The following is a 15,647-nucleotide window of genomic DNA, read 5'->3' as shown; positions in this document are numbered from 1 at the left end:
GGGTCATATATGACCCGGGGAAAAAAGTTTCTTTTTGGCTATTTACATTAATTGAAATCTAACTGGAGTCTTGAGAAAATGTGCCAAGAATCTTACATCCTTCTATTATGATGTCGTGCACGAACAGATAGATTTCAATTAATGTAAATACTCAAAAAAAACTTTTTTCCCCGAGTCATGACATTACCCTAAAGACGCGAAAGAGTTAAAGAAGAAATTTTAAATTGTAAAACGACTGTAATTAACCCACTGAGGAAGGACCCACACCAAGGGTCGAAAGCTTTGGTAAAAATTCACAGTTTTTCACTTTGTAAGTAAAAAATTTTTCTGGCAAGAACACCGGACGAGCTACAACTACGTAGAACTTGTTCAGACCTGAGGCTTAGCCATATAGCTTAACCCTTTAAGGACGAGAGGCCGTAGGAAAAATTTCATTTTTGGGTCATCGGTGACCCAATCGTCCTTAAACGGTTAAATCCTCTATCTAATTTTTTATTAGGCAAAATTTTTAAGGAAATTGTTGTTTTGGATTTTATATTAAGGAAAAATGATCTATCAGATTTTGAAAAATCAACAAAATTGCTTGTTGTTTAGATTTTTGAGGCCTACGGGAACTGGGCTAAACCTCCAATCTGAAGTCGTTATCAGATATACCGGTGGCAGCCAAAATTCCGAAAGCCAAAATCCCGAACGCCAAAATCCCGAAAAGGCCAAAATCCCGACAGCCAAAGATTTCGCCAAAAATTTCGGGATTTTGGCGTTCGGGATTTTGGCTTTCGGGATTGTGGCTTTCGGGATTTTGACTGGGACCCAAAGTAGAAAAATAAGCTTTCTGCTATCTCGTTGGATCTTTTTCGAAGCAAATGAATCTAACAAATTCTGCTATTGCATTGATTCAGTTTCAATCAAAAACTGTTTCACAACAATTAACCTGTGAAATTTCAACTACGGGAAAATGCCCATGCGTCGTAAAATCCCAAATCCCAAGCAATATGTATATTAGGGCGTTTCAACTAGGAAAAAATTTTTTTGGCACTATTCTCACGGTGCTGTATTTGATGAGACAAGAAAGTTTTTCTTCTACGACCATATGATCAGACGCTGTTTAGAGGTGGCTGAACGACCCTCTCTGTAGTGTAAAATCCGGTAAAATCAGAAATTTGTTCTACAGAGAGGGTCGTTCAGCCACCTCTAAACAGCGTCTGATCATATGGTCGTAGAAGAAAAACTTTCTTGTCTCATCAAATACAGCACCGTGAGAATAGTGTCAAAAAAATTTTTTCCTAGTTGAAACGCCCTAATGTATATCTGGGGTCATTTGTTAGATTCATTTGCTTCGAAAAAGATCCAACGAGATAGCAGAAAGAGAAAGCCTTTTTCTACTTTCTGTTTGAAATGTTACCACGATTATCCTATGCAATGGACACGATAATCGTAGTAATTTTTAACAAGAAACTTGAAAAATAAAATTTCTGCTATCTCTGAATGATTTTCTAACCGATAATGGTGAATCTTTTAAATTCTGGTATTTCATGGTTCGTTTTCAATCGAATGTTGAATTTTACAATGATTATCCTTTGAAATTTCGTCGAAAAGAATTCAATCAAAGAATTTTTTTCTGTGTGGTAAGCACTGTGACATACTTTATCAGAAATCGTAAAGCTGAACCTTTTATACCCTTGAAACGCTTGAAACCAACTTCCTCAAATAACTCGCGATCGAAGGAGAAACGATATAGGGGAAAGAACTCTCCCTTCGAACGTTCATACCTTCGAACAATGTGAATTTTCTTTTAGTTTTCCTAAGAGACTCACACATTTCTATTAAATATTAGTTAGCTTATTATCAATTTATTGAGAATTATGTGTAAGTATTTTAGGAAAAATAAAAGAAATTCACATTATTCGAAGGCGTGAACGTTCTAAGAGATAGTACTTTCCGCTAGCAGGTATAGGAACAAATAAATCCTTTTGTAATAAAAACGAGTTGAAATATTCCTTAGTTAAATTTCCAAAGACAAAACGCTAATATCGATAGGGAGAAGTGTGGCACCTTTGAATTGGGATATCTTTGAAATGGTTTTTTTTCTGTAATTTTTAAAAGAAAATAAACCTAAATAGATCACAATAGCTTGTAGCGACCTCTTTCAAGACCAAATAAAAAAAAATCAACTTTTGTATTCAGATCTTGATCTTCCGGTGTTCATCTGGGGCAACTTTTTTTCCTCATCAAAATTTTTCTCCACAGCTTCCAACCCTTGTTATGGATTTTTCTCAGTGGGCTGAAAAATGTTTTGTTTTCAAAATCTCTCTTAACAATTTTTCACTTTTTATACTCACTCAATTTAAAATTTTTCAATCAACTGGGAAACGTCTAACACTAACACTTTTTAACTTCTTAAGATTTTGTATATTATTTTTTTTTGGTTTTCTTGAAAAAAAAATAGAAGATAGTAGGAAAACGCCCTATTGCATGCAAAGATACCCACTTCCCTCTAATATTCCACTGTGAAACAAATTCCTATGATTCTCGTGTAATGGCCAGTCTCTGAAGGTCTCAAAGTCCTAAATAGAAACCAATCGTAATGGTTTTACAGAATACAATGAGTTCTTTGTCTTTAATATCTAATTCTTAGTCAAAATTACCCAAAACATCCTGAAGCCCGTACATTCTTTTGAGAAAGGTCACTATTGATTCTTATAATTGCATGTTTCCATGTTTCTAGAAACATTTCCATTAATTTTTCTGGATAATTCGTTTGTATTTCTACCATTTATACAGTGAGTTATTTTTTTAAGGAACCAATATTGTTCTTACACATTTGAAGATATTTGACGCTTTAAAGTTAATTTTTTTTCTAACAAAATTCGAATCTAAATGATGATGAATAAAAAAAAATTTAAAGACTTACCTTAGAATTATAGGGATCATTTATTAATACTTATCATCTTTTAAATGTTTGCTTTTACTAGTCTTTTTTTAATTCCCTTTACTTAGAAATAAAAATCGCTTTCACTTGAGAATTTTTTATTTTATTTTACACAAAAATACAATTTGTAGTTTTTAATTTACATTAGGTTAGAGTATACGTATTAAGATTATCAATGATTTTTTTTTTAGGAATTCTGTAAAACAACCATTTGATTCGGGTCAGGTCACTTAGTGAGAATTTACTAATATTTTCTTTTAGGCTAAACGATATTTTGAAATGCAGAGGCTAAATCAAATTATATTTGATAGCAATAGACGCTATTGTTTATTTAACAATCTGACTAGATACAGTGCTCAGTTATTTCGCAGTTTCAACTGAGTTTAGGATCAGTGGACAGTGAATTTCACCTCGACTGAAGTATATCTTTATGTTTAAAATTATTTTTATTCTTGCTTTCACCTAGTTTATTTGCCATTTTATTGACATATTTTTTACTAGAGGAATTTCAGGGTTTTGACACACCTTTTGGAAGTCTAACTGTTCCGAATCTAAACCTAATTTAGTAAAGTAAAGACTGAGGAAGCATGAAGCATCATAAGAGAACTTCATTGATTGAAAAATTATCCTTGATCATAAAATTGTCTAGTTCAAATTACTCTAAATTTTTTTTCTAATAAGCTCACTGCATTGATCAAAATCAAATGGCTATTTCCGAAATTTCCTTGACAAATTTGGACATTTCATGTTATGAGTTTTTTTTAAATATAATTTGTTTGAGTGAAAATTTAATTTTTGAATTTTTCACATTTCGATTTTACAAAAATTCCTCACTGGACTTTTTCTCTAAGAAGTTTTAAAGTTTACAAACAATCAAGCCTTCTCATAAAATCTAGAATAGACTTATATATGTAGGAAAATTGACTATACAAAAAAAAAGTAATAGGAGGTTTTACCAATGCACAAAATTCACGCATAAATTTTTACATAACTTTTGATTACAATTCTTAAATTCTAAAAATGTTAATACACTCTTTTTTACATTTGCATGCGCTAATTTTATTAAATTCTATAAAAATTACATTTAAGTTCATCACAGAAGGAAAGAAAATGTCCGTAAAGCTAGAGCGTTAATCTTCAAATGACATGGTTTATAAAAAAGATGGGATTTACTACACAGTAAAAATAGTGAAAGGATAGGTAATCGTTGGCTCACTTTTACATCTCGATATTATCATTTTTATAATACACAAAAAGTATTTAGGAAGGTTGTGTAATCTGTATTGTGCAACGGATTTTTTTGTGTAATATTTACTAGCCATTTTACACCTATTTTGGTATTAAAATTCAATCAACAGCACTCTTTTGGGATAAATTTAAGAAAAACTTATTGCTTTAAGTGATTTTTATTGTTATTTTCTGGCAATTGATAACTGGCTCTTCCAGTTGTACCGTATTTTATATTTTACACAAAAATGTTTACACATAACACGTATTCAAAAATTACACGTTTATGTGAATTTACATAATCAAAAATTTGTGTTTTACTGTGTAGGATACAGATTTTACTGTGGCTGAAGGTTGGAGCTAAAAAGGCACAAAATTGGGATAATACTTAATTTCCTACAATTGATACATTGATTTTGAATTAAAAATCTCGTTTTTTTCTATTTACAAAATAATCCGTCATCATATTTTAATTCTTTTATTTAGATATTTTAGGATTAGTGACAAAATGGCATGATTTTTACTATAATTTTTTCCATTACGTTTTAATTGATGAATTTTAAGTAGTTTGTGCAATTATCGTAGCCTTCTTATTGGCAAGTTAATTCTCTACAAATTTTGTGGTGTGGCCCCAAAAATTCAGTCGTTTTTAATGACAATTTAATTTAAAATGTTATGTTTAAGACATCCATTTACAAATACTTCTTAAAATAAATGACTAGAATTTCAGTAGAGTCGATACATGTGATGTTTTAGTTGTTGACATCTAAGGAAAATTGTTAAGTTATTGCTTAAGTTTAAATGTATTAAAACTCATCAAAAATTGAGTTTAAGGTGCTGGATACATTTACGACTTAAGCCGAGAGACGGCTTGATGTAAATATAATCAAAATAATAGAGTACACTTCCATAAGTTTCTTATTAACCCATTCCTTACCATTGTATTATACATCATACGCAAATTGAGTGATTTTTGATGATTTATTTCTGGGCAATTTTTGTCTGAATTGCTGTCGGGAATGGATTTTTAGTAACGTTAGTTATTCAGTTACTTGAGAAAAATAGTCCGACAGAGATGAAATTACATTTTGTTATCATTTTCTTGCTTTGCGGTCATGCAAAATTTTTGCTCGAAATGGCGGACGGAAAATACGACATCCCGTCGAATTTGTTAAAATTGACCTTCATCCTCATTCCTGATTTGAATTCTGGTTGCCAATTGGTGTTCTTGGATAGTTACTCTATCTAAAGCAATAGAGTTTGTAATGAATTAATGCACAGAATTTAAATTCAGTGATCGTTAAGACGTGTGTTTGAGGGCGATATGAGATAAAAAAATTTTCTTTTCAAAAAATTCATCTACTAATCTGTAGGAAACTAATCCCAAAATATGAACATTCTATCTCAATTATTTCTGGTACATTGACTGAATGGGTTAATGGCCTCTACGCACTAAAGAAATTTATGTCCATATTGAAGAGTTTTTCCTGCACGAGCTTAGGGCATTTGCTTCAATATGGACATAAATTTCTCTAGTGTGTAGAAGCCATAAGATATGTTTCGGCTTAAGTCGTAAGTTTATCTTGCTGCACATAAGTTTTCTTAGTCTCATTTTTTACTTGATTAAGAGGTTATGCTGAAAAGAAGGTTATGTCGTGCTTAGCCTAAAAAATTGCAAATTCGATAAAAATTGAAAAAGGCTATGAAATTGTTCAATAAGTTGAAGAGAAAATTAATTGCATTCAACTCTTCGTTATTTGGATGATTCAAGGTGAAAATGACAGAGAAATGACTTTATCGTGAAGGGTGGAATTATTTGAAGGTTGGTGTTTGACAGCCGTCATCCGTATATCAGATATCCAGATATTCGAGAGCTGTCTGTATACTGAGCTCTTTGTTATGGTTATCCGGCTGATTTGAGGGACAAACTGACATTTAGATTTTCTTCATCTGGTTAACTCTTTCCGGACCACAACGAACGAATTGCAATAAAACTCTCTTTATTGTAACTCTTAGTGGTCAAATATGATACTTTTGTAGAGAAAGAATTTTCTCCGCCTCTGGGAAATTGGAAAACTCATGGGAACTCTCGTCCCCAAAAGAACGCAAAGGATACAAACTTCAATTTTCCCAAAGCCAATATTATCGATTTTGTAAACTATTTGTGCGTGTCAAAGGACTCCTGTACGATGTTGATAACACTAAAATAAGGTGAATTATTGACCAGTATCTTGTGGGATGTCCAGGAAGTGGTCAAGAAGACACCAAATTCCTGCTTGCCAACAGATACCTCAAAATATTTCACATAATAACACTTTAAAACACATTTCTTTCAACACAATGTTATTGTAGACACATTAAGCTTTCTCAAGAGCCAAAAAAACACTTCCTGGACAATCAGAATTCACCAAAATCAGGAAGAATAGGAAAAACTTCCCTGAAAACAATCTCCCGCGCTGCCAAATGTCAAAATTACCAGCCATATTGGTAAAAAAGTCGCTCCCGCTTGGAATTTTGTTACAAGGTTGGTGTCAAAAAGCAAATGGCGGGCATCGGCGGGATAACCTTACATTTCACCACTAGATTTTTGTGGACGAGAGTACCCATAAAGTTTGAAGAAGTTTTTTGAAAATTTAAGAAAAAATGTTTTTCGAATTTATGTAATATATCATACTTATTGGCCCCGAGAGGTTTTTCCTTATTCGGGTCTACAAATACGAAAAAAGTCACAATATCTGCAAGGAAGCAGAAAATCGAAAATTCACGATTTTTGACAAAAAATATCTAAGCTCAGGAGTTAATTAGGATCCTGCAAAAAATATCCTAGATTTGGACATTCATATAGTTTGTACTTATACAGAAGAATCGGTTTTTTTTATCGATTCTAGATAGTCTAAAAAAATTGTTGTTTCCATGGGTACCCAGAGTCCCAAAGGAGACGAAAGAGTTAATGGGGTAGTAAACCGGCATGCACCCAAAAATCATGCGAAAAGATAATTCAAGAAGAGTGCTACCGTCGTTGCGGGTGACTTTGCACGTTTTTTCGCTGTTTTTCAACTTTGCCCTCTAAAAGTGGATAGTTAAAGTGAAGGGAGGGGGATTTTTGAGTAAAATTATTTGTATTCAGTTGTTAATGAATGGATTTTGTGCCAATAGCATTAATTTTATAAAATTTTACTATGTTTAAAAAAATAAAGAAAAAAGGCTTGCACTGGGGATAAGGTGCGGGTGACTTTGCACTTTTTAATAAATACTAAAAAATCAACAATTTCTGATAATAAAAGACAATGAAGATCTTCACATCTAAGGGTAAGATGCACGAGATCTACAAAATGACATGATCGCCATCTTGATTTGACGTTTCTGTCCGCCATTTTGAATAACTGTCAAAATCTAAAACAGGTTCGATTGGGTTGAAATTTTAGTATGTTGTAGCTGATATCAAGACCTTTTCAGAACGTATCTATGTTCCGGTCTACGTCAAGTATTTACCTTGATACAGAGGCTCAAATTTTAAAAATTTGAAATATTCATATTTTGGCGATCTTTATTTTCTAATCCTGAATTTTAAAACATAAACGAAATACCTCAGTAACCATTAGAAAGGGTTGAGGCTTTTATTTTATATATTTATTTACTCTTACTTAATTAAAAAAATGAAAAGTGCATTTATTTATTTTTTTATTTTTTCATATTTGCAAAAGTTTTTCAGATCTTCAAATAATATGCTGTTATAAAGAAAAACATTACTTTTCTTTTTGTTTGTTATTTAGATCTCATCACCTAACGATAATACTGCCTTTTTTGTGATGGTTTCGATAAAAGAAGCTGTCCGTAGTTCTGTATTAATGAAAATGTCAAAATTTTGAACTTGGAGCCCCAGTATCCAGACAATCGCTTGACCTAGGTCAAGGCGGTCAAGGTCATCGGCGAAGATTATCAATAAGTGCTAGAATTGTTCAAAGTCTCACAAACAGCAGAGTGCAAAGTCACCCCCCGAGTGCAAAGTCACCCGCAACGACGGTACCTCGTGAGTTTGAGCACTTCGCAAAGCTCTTCCTTCTTTTTCTGATTTGCAACATAAATGGTAAAAATCTAATTTCCCAGGGGAAAATGGATTTAGCGAAGTATTCACTGGAGCAGAATTAGACAGCATATGAAAATTTTCCCTACGTATAAATTGGGAAAAATGGGAGGGAGGTGTTTACTCTGAATAAATCTAGGTTTGCTCAATACTCCTTTTAAGGCAAACTATAACATTCCACTGTCTGATTCTACCCCTGGAGTATTCTGCCCTGGTTTTTCTTACAAATTTTATAACCTTAAAAGCATTTCTGGATTTTCAACATAACCTCAAAAAACTAGGGAAAAAATCTGGAAACTGAATTCAGCAGTTTTGTAATTAATTGCAATTTCAAATTGCTATACTTACAATTTAACAAACATTACTAACATCATTTCATTTGTTTAAAATATAATCCTTAAAAAGTTTTCTTTATAGGTTATGTCAAACAATTTTCGGGGCAAAATGAAAATACAAACTCAAATATACGATCAATTAAAACAAATTAGGTACCTCGGTTTAAAAAAAAAACTCCGTAGTAAATTTAAATATCCTTGTAAATCTTTCACTCAAACCAAAAGAAGTCAAACAAATGCATAAATTCTTTTTACAAACAAAATGATACAAATGAGTAGAAATAAATAATGTAATGGTTACCATGATATTGCTTAGTGGGCTTCCGTTCACGTCATCCGACATGGTTGGGGCAGAATACCAGGTTTCACGGCCACTGATGTCCTGTGAAGTGGCCAAGATTCATAGGGAGGTAGGACATTCTCAATTCCATTGACAAGAGGTAAAGGTTGAGCTAGGGTTTGTCTTGTAACTCGCTGGGTAAGAGTTATTCGGGATTTTGAGCGTTTCCGACGTCCTGTAGGACTTGCAATTGGAGAGTGATCCTCTTCATCTTCCTCGTGGCCATTTTTTTCTGGAGTTGATGTCTCGCAATTCCCATTGGTCAGTGGAGGGAAGTTTGTATCAAAGACTCCCAATTCTTCAAGACTTGGCGGAGGTGTTGCTGTTAACTTTGAGCTTCCTCTCTCATGAGAATCACTAATTTGGGGAGACGGAGTGCTATATCTGCAAATGTCCATTGCCACAGGTAGAAGAATTTGCTCCCGAGGAGTCTCAGTAATCCCATTTTCTACCAGAGAATTTGCAGGATCTGAACTTTCAGCAGGAGATCTTTCCCTAGAAACTGATCCCAATTTAATTGTTTTATATTGCGAGTAGGTTCTTGTTCTCCTCTGTTGCTTCTCCGGATCAGATTTCTGGGGCATTTCTATTGATTTGTACTCCTTTCCCGTGTCAGTCACATTGGCCCTCTTCTGTCCAAGTCTGATGAGAATACACGATTTTTTCGTAGATTTCTTATCTTCATTCGTATGCATGTCATCTAGATGCTCTTTCAATTCCTTCTGACTGATAAAGGAGGCGTCGCAGAAGCCACACTCAATTGAATTTACTGCATGCAAATCCAGATGAATCTTTAACTCAGTTTCATTTAGAAATTTTGTAAAACACCAAACACAGGTGTAGGTCTTGTTGTGATTTTCCTGATGTTTTTCTAGGAAGCGCCTGTAAAGGAACATTTTGTGAGGATAGGAAATCATTGTTTTAGAATTTCATTGTTTCAAAATATGAAATTCACGGTTATGATCAAAGACCAGAATACAGTAGACTCTTTCTCAATCGGGCACATGGGGCAAAATGTCGTCCAAATTATCGATAGATTTGGGCGTCAAAGTCATTGTAAATTCCACAAAAAGCGCTCAATTATAAAGAATCATGATAAAATAAGAGGAACTGCAGCGAATTTGAGCAAATTTGCTTCATAATTAAACGTGAAAATTGTTCACAAAATTTTTCACACGATTGAAAAAGAACCGATTGAGCGAGAGTCTACTGTATACTGAAACGATGTAGTTCTCCATCAGGTAAAAGTTGCAAGTCTTCAACTGCTCTACAATTCCCCATTAACAACATAACCCCTTATTTTCCTCCCACCATTTCCAATCCAACACCGTTTTTCGAGATTGATCGCAAATGCGTCGTGCATTTTTTTCATTTTTGAATATCTTATAGAGAATACTTAACGCTTTAAGGACGAATGGAACACCGGTGTCTGAAAAATAAAAATCAATTTTTCGAACTATTTAGAGAACAAAAACTTTCTATCTTCAAAATAATTGTTTTTGTTTTTGGGACACCGGTGTCTCACTCGTACTTAAAAGGTTAACCCAGACGAACATTTCGTCCTTACACGAAAATTCCGGTCAATCATTCCTAATAACGGTTCTTCAAGTCTCAAAGGTTCTACTATAGAGTGTATTTCTCAACCGATTATTATCATGTTTGGGCTCATTAGAAAGATCTTTCTAACAAGCCTGAACCGAATCCAATCGGTTATGTACCGGTAATAAATCGGTTTCCTATAGACCGCATAAAATTATGATACGCTATCGTCATTTTTTGGAATAGTGTCTCAAAGTCAAAACATGAAAAACTGTCCCAATTCCTCCCCGATCTTCCCTATAGCATCTGTATTACGAGTTCGGGCATTTCGCAAGGCACATGTGACACATTTGTCACTCCTTTTTCGGATTTGTTTTTGACTGTCAAAAACTTTTGCTTTTTTAATCCGTCTGTCTAATTCAAGCGCATTTCACAAATTTTACTTAAATAATTATAAATAGGATAAATATTAATTTATTAAAACAAATTTGTCCTCGTTCTCTCCTTATTTTAAGAAAATGATTCTAAATGGAACATTAATCAACTTAATTTTGTTGATTGTATTATTATAAAAAAAATCAGCTATCAGCACTCAAACATCTGAATCTTTGCTCAAACTCCACGGAGAGAGCAATTATAATCCCTCGATTTTTTCACCCCTGCAAAATGTCCACCTTCCACACCCCGGAGACTACTTTTCTCAACAAATCTTCGCGTTTCAGACGATTTATGAGAAATGTCGTCATGCTGTTTGTCCGTCTATCTGTCCGACTGTCGCCAGCTCTAGAGACCAAATGGTTTGAGATATCGACTTGGGATCTTAGGGGGGCCCTCCGATAAGTCGAACCAAGAATCGTTAAAATGTCCCTTATTTTCCTCCACCCCTCCCCTTCCCATCCAAATTATGTTTTTTGGGATTGCTCGAAAACGCGTTGTGCGATTTTTTTTTTCATTTTTGGATATGTTTTAGAGATTACCCTGTTTCCGTTGAATACCGTTGAATCGTTCTTAATAACGGGTTTTCAAGGTCAAAGGTTAAAAAAGGCTCGGGTGCGAATGGGGTCATATATGGGATCATTGGAAAGGTCTTGGAATTTCCGACAAAACTGAACCGGTTCCAATCGGTTTTGAACCGACAATGAATCGGTTAATAATCGATAACTAATTTGTATTATTCGAAATTCAACTATACTAGTCCTAAGTTATTTTCAGCAATGTTTTGGGTGATTTATAAATCCGTTGAAATCGGTTGTGAACCGGTAATTAACCGATTATGAACCGATAAGTAATTTTTTCCGAAAATTTTATTACTTTTAAAATTATTTTGTGGTATCTTTCGAGTGCAAATCGGTTTAAAACGGCTTAAAACCCGTAAACGGTAAATGATGCGAAAGTACTTTTGAGGAATATCATCTATATGTCACGAATTCGAGCACTTCGCAAAGCCTGGGACGCTTTCCCACCCCTTTTTTTTACTCAAAATACAAAGAGGTAAAGTAAAGTCTCCATTGTAGAATTTATCATAAAACAATATAACTTGGGAAAATTTCAATTTCCTATTTAAAATAAAACATTTAAAATTTTGTATGACATGGTAGGGTAAAGTGTGCCAAATTTCGGCATAGTTGCATGCAAGCGCCAAGGTCTCAAGTTTTAAATGCAATATTACTAATACAAATTGAATATTTTTATTACTTTTTCTTAAGGAGTGTTGCTTGGAACCTTGTAAACAGTTTATCGTCTTTATTTACTCTAAAAACATTCTTAATACATTTTAAAATAAATAAAAATGTTGACATAGCTTTGGTGCCCTATTTCGGCCACCTTCATTTTCATAGTTCCTTGCCCTTCGGGAATTCTTCAAATGTCTTTTTCACGTCATCTCGTTTGTCGAAGACAAACGAGATTCTTTTGTATTTCTTTTGTTTTTCTTTTGCATTGTGTAATCTTTGGAGTATGTAAAAACCAAAAATTTATGAAAATTCGAGGAACAAAAATTATGGCCGGAATTGAAAGCTGGCCGGAATTAGGCACAGTTACCCTATGTTATGCTTTTTTACTTCATATCGTATTTCTACGAAAATTATTTCGATTTGACGACATTTTTTGGATAGTCGAAAGGTCCTAGGGGTCCTAAGCAGATAGGGGATCGCATTCTTTTATTTTTAAATCTAATTAATTTTTGACGTTTGTAATGTACGCTATTGGGGTAAATAATAAGTAATTCTCTCATATGGAGATATTTAGCTTGAGGCGTTTCATGTAATAATAATCCATTTTAAAGCAAGACCTAATTGCTAATTGGATTTATGATATATTTTCTATTTTATTGATCTTCTTAGAAGCAAATTAATTAAAATTGGATTTTGTTGAGAATGGCATTGAACAAAATTGCACTCGCGATTAAAATTGCAATATTTTGATGAAGAGAGAAAAGCAATTATAAGTAAAACCGTGCGCTACTCACCTTTGCGTGAATCTCTTATTGCACTCCTTGCACGTGAACAGTGGCAGCTTCCGATGAACTCCCACTTCGTGCTCCATGAACTCCCTGAGATTCTTCGAGGTGAAACTGCAGTCACAAATGAAGGCGTCCGGAAGCATTGGTCTCCGGTTTCCCCTTACGGTTTTGGCTCTTTTTGTGATGTCAAAGTGCCTTCGGGAAGTCGCTGTAGATCTTGTTGATCCGAACTTTCTCCGTGGCAGTTCCCGGATTTTGATTTCCATGTCGATTTTCTTGATTCTATTGGCAATTGATCGCGTAACACGGCAGGATTGCAGATAATCCCTCTCACTCTTGAGCGTCTTGACGGTTTTGGCAGATTTGTAGGAGTAATCGGTGCGGATGGAGATGTTGGAACTGGACCAGCAGCTTCGGGATGAGACGCAGGAGTAAACAGTTTTCTGGGATATTGAGGTAAAGCGCGAAATTGTGGTTCGGGCATCGTCGTCTGAGTGGTTCGATTCAGGGGATTGAGGAGGTTCGAGATTAGGTTCGATGGCTGAGGAATTGGTGCCGGCAGTATTGCACCAGTTCTGGATGCTCTGATGCTTCTCGAAGGGTGTTGGCGTCTTGGAAAGTTGTCTGAGGGCAGCTTCATTGAAAAATTCCCCCGGTGCACCGAAATCTTCATCCATAAATTGCCCAACTGCGCTCTGCAGTCGAGTATTGCGTCTTTTGGGATTCCTGACATCTGCTGCGTTCTTCTTGCCTAAACATTCAGCCTCATGCCAATCCAGCTCGCGCTTCAGATGGAAGACTTTCGAGCAATTGGAACATGTCAAGTTTTTCCGGTGGATTATTTTGTGTTTATTCAGCAATCTAATTTCTGAGAATTTTTCATCGCAGTTCTTGCATTTATATGTGCTCTTCTTGCGCTCTTCCGGAGCTTTGGAACTCGCTCTGCTTCGGGCTTTGTGACTGCTGTTGTAATGGCGAGTCATGAGACCACGCCGGGAGAAGATTTTTGAGCACAATTCACATTGAAAAGGTGTTGTTCCACTATAAATAGCCCCATCGGACTCTGTGTCCCTCACATTCTCCACTTGCATGTAGATTGGTCGCAAAAGTCTCGGTGTATGGCGGTTGGAGTTGTTGGATGAGGGACTGGCTGGATCTGTCTTTAGATTCTTGCCATTGAGACACATATCTCCATCCCCGGTCTGATCATCGTCGTAGGAGGAGTAGGTGAAATGATCATCAGCTACTTGTACTTGTCCTCTCACATCCGAAATGATCAGACCGTTGGGATTAGTGTTCCGGATGACATTGGTATTGAGGATGAGCTTAGACTTTTCGCTCGCATTCCGATATTGATAGTTCATTTTGAAGTGCAAGATATTCCTCTTAATGGTCTTCTGAATCTCCAGCATGCGAGATAGGGTGAATACACATGTCAGACAGATGTTCTCAGGTAAATACTCTTCCCGCTTGAGCTGAACCCCATCCCAGGAAAAAAAATAGACATTCCTCACCATCTGCAACTTTCTCCATAAATTTCACCCAAGTCCCACCGTCCCATCTTTTGAATTACCCCCACATAGTTACATCCCACAAGTTCCTGAACATACCTGGAATCCAATTACAGTGATGAAAAGGTTCATCAAATCCGGGGACTCGAAGAGAGGCGTTGAGGGGCCCTCGTTGATTTTTGCGCACATTAAACAGATCTCATCGATGGGATGCATCCGAATTTCTGCAGTCATTGTTGCTTCTGGATGTCCACAAAGCAGTCCAATGCACGAAAAACCACATTTATATAGTGATATTTTAGTAAAAACCACAAAATATCCAGAGAACAACTTTTTCACATTGACATTCAGAACAAAATCCCTTTTGACAATTTTTTGGCATGAGTACACTGTAAAAAATAGAGGGTTTGGGACAAGCTTTTACTGCGCACCTTTGCATTCGGAAAGGCACAACTCAATTTTCTTGGGAAATTTGATAGGATTTCTAAGATATATTTCTTTTTATCTTTATTTACTTTGAAATAAATTAGGTAAAAGAAATCTGTAAAAAGCATGGATGTTTACACTGAGGAAAAAAGGGGATGCGATTAACATTTTTTAGGTGTAAAAATATATCAACATTTTTTAATGTTAATTTTACACCTTTTTAAGTGTAAAAATAACATGAAAAAGGGTAACTTTAACTCATAATACACCTAAAAAGCATAATATTTACACCGATTTCAGATCAATAATTCAGGTCAAAATTAACATTTTCATAATGTTATTTTAATTTTTTCGGATTTCTCTCAGTGTATGAACGCTATGAACAGACACCGAATTAGTCTGGTCACCTCTTTTTCTGTCATGATTCCAAATATTATAAATTAATCTGAGCTGCATAAACTCTCAAATAGACTCATGCTGATCCCCGAGAATATTTAACCTGTAAGCAAGCGCCTGGCAAATTGGCCTTTTTATATGGAGCTATTTGAAGCCAATTGCCAATTGCCAATTCCTTAATTGATCTCGGACTCAGCTCACAGTGCTCCAAGGAAAATAAATTATTTAAACAAAAATTTAGTATATTTATCCCTCCATACAAAAAAGTATCTTATAATACGGAAAAACTTCTCACTTTTTAAAGCATAACGATCACGAGTGCAGAAAAATTCCCATACGCATTTGTATGTGAAAATAAGAAATTGGCTTCAACTTTGAAGGCCACTCGCCGGGGACTAG

The 15,647-nt window shown here is 34.9% G+C and overlaps 1 protein-coding gene across 3 annotated transcripts; it reads right to left on the bottom strand.

Annotated features, from left to right (window-relative positions):
- Positions 1-3,179: 3,179 nt before the first annotated feature.
- LOC129798114 (zinc finger protein Xfin-like) lies at positions 3,180-14,811 on the bottom strand. 3 transcript variants are annotated; one of them, XM_055841098.1, is made up of 4 exons: positions 14,526-14,796; positions 12,922-14,390; positions 8,877-9,797; positions 3,180-4,922 (listed from the first exon to the last, which is right to left on the bottom strand). In XM_055841098.1, exons 1-3 carry the CDS (start codon positions 14,658-14,660, stop codon positions 8,903-8,905), a joined length of 2,499 nt encoding a protein of 832 aa, XP_055697073.1. In that variant the 5' UTR covers positions 14,661-14,796; the 3' UTR covers positions 3,180-4,922; positions 8,877-8,902. The 3 variants fall into 3 exon arrangements, with proteins under 3 accessions (XP_055697073.1, XP_055697082.1, XP_055697090.1); XM_055841107.1 differs by having other exon boundaries at positions 3,180-4,516; XM_055841115.1 differs by lacking the exon at positions 3,180-4,922 and having other exon boundaries at positions 8,539-9,797; positions 14,526-14,811.
- Positions 14,812-15,647: the final 836 nt, after the last annotated feature.

Source organism: Phlebotomus papatasi, chromosome 1 (genome assembly GCF_024763615.1).
Source record: "Phlebotomus papatasi isolate M1 chromosome 1, Ppap_2.1, whole genome shotgun sequence".
Classification (NCBI taxonomy): Eukaryota; Metazoa; Arthropoda; class Insecta; order Diptera; family Psychodidae; genus Phlebotomus; species Phlebotomus papatasi.
This window is presented reverse-complemented; position numbering and strand designations above follow the sequence as displayed.

What these genes read in the sequence shown, in the direction of transcription:
- LOC129798114 (XM_055841115.1), bottom strand. Translation starts at nt 14,660, where the DNA reads ATGACTGCAGAAATTCGGATGCATCCCATCGATGAGATCTGTTTAATG. An exon ending in TCACTGTAATTGGATTCCAG is followed by an intron (nt 14,391 to 14,525) that starts GTATGTTCAGGA and finishes GATGGGGTTCAG; the next exon opens with CTCAAGCGGGAAGAGTATTT. An exon ending in AATAAGAGATTCACGCAAAG is followed by an intron (nt 9,798 to 12,921) that starts GTGAGTAGCGCA and finishes GTTCCTTTACAG; the next exon opens with GCGCTTCCTAGAAAAACATC.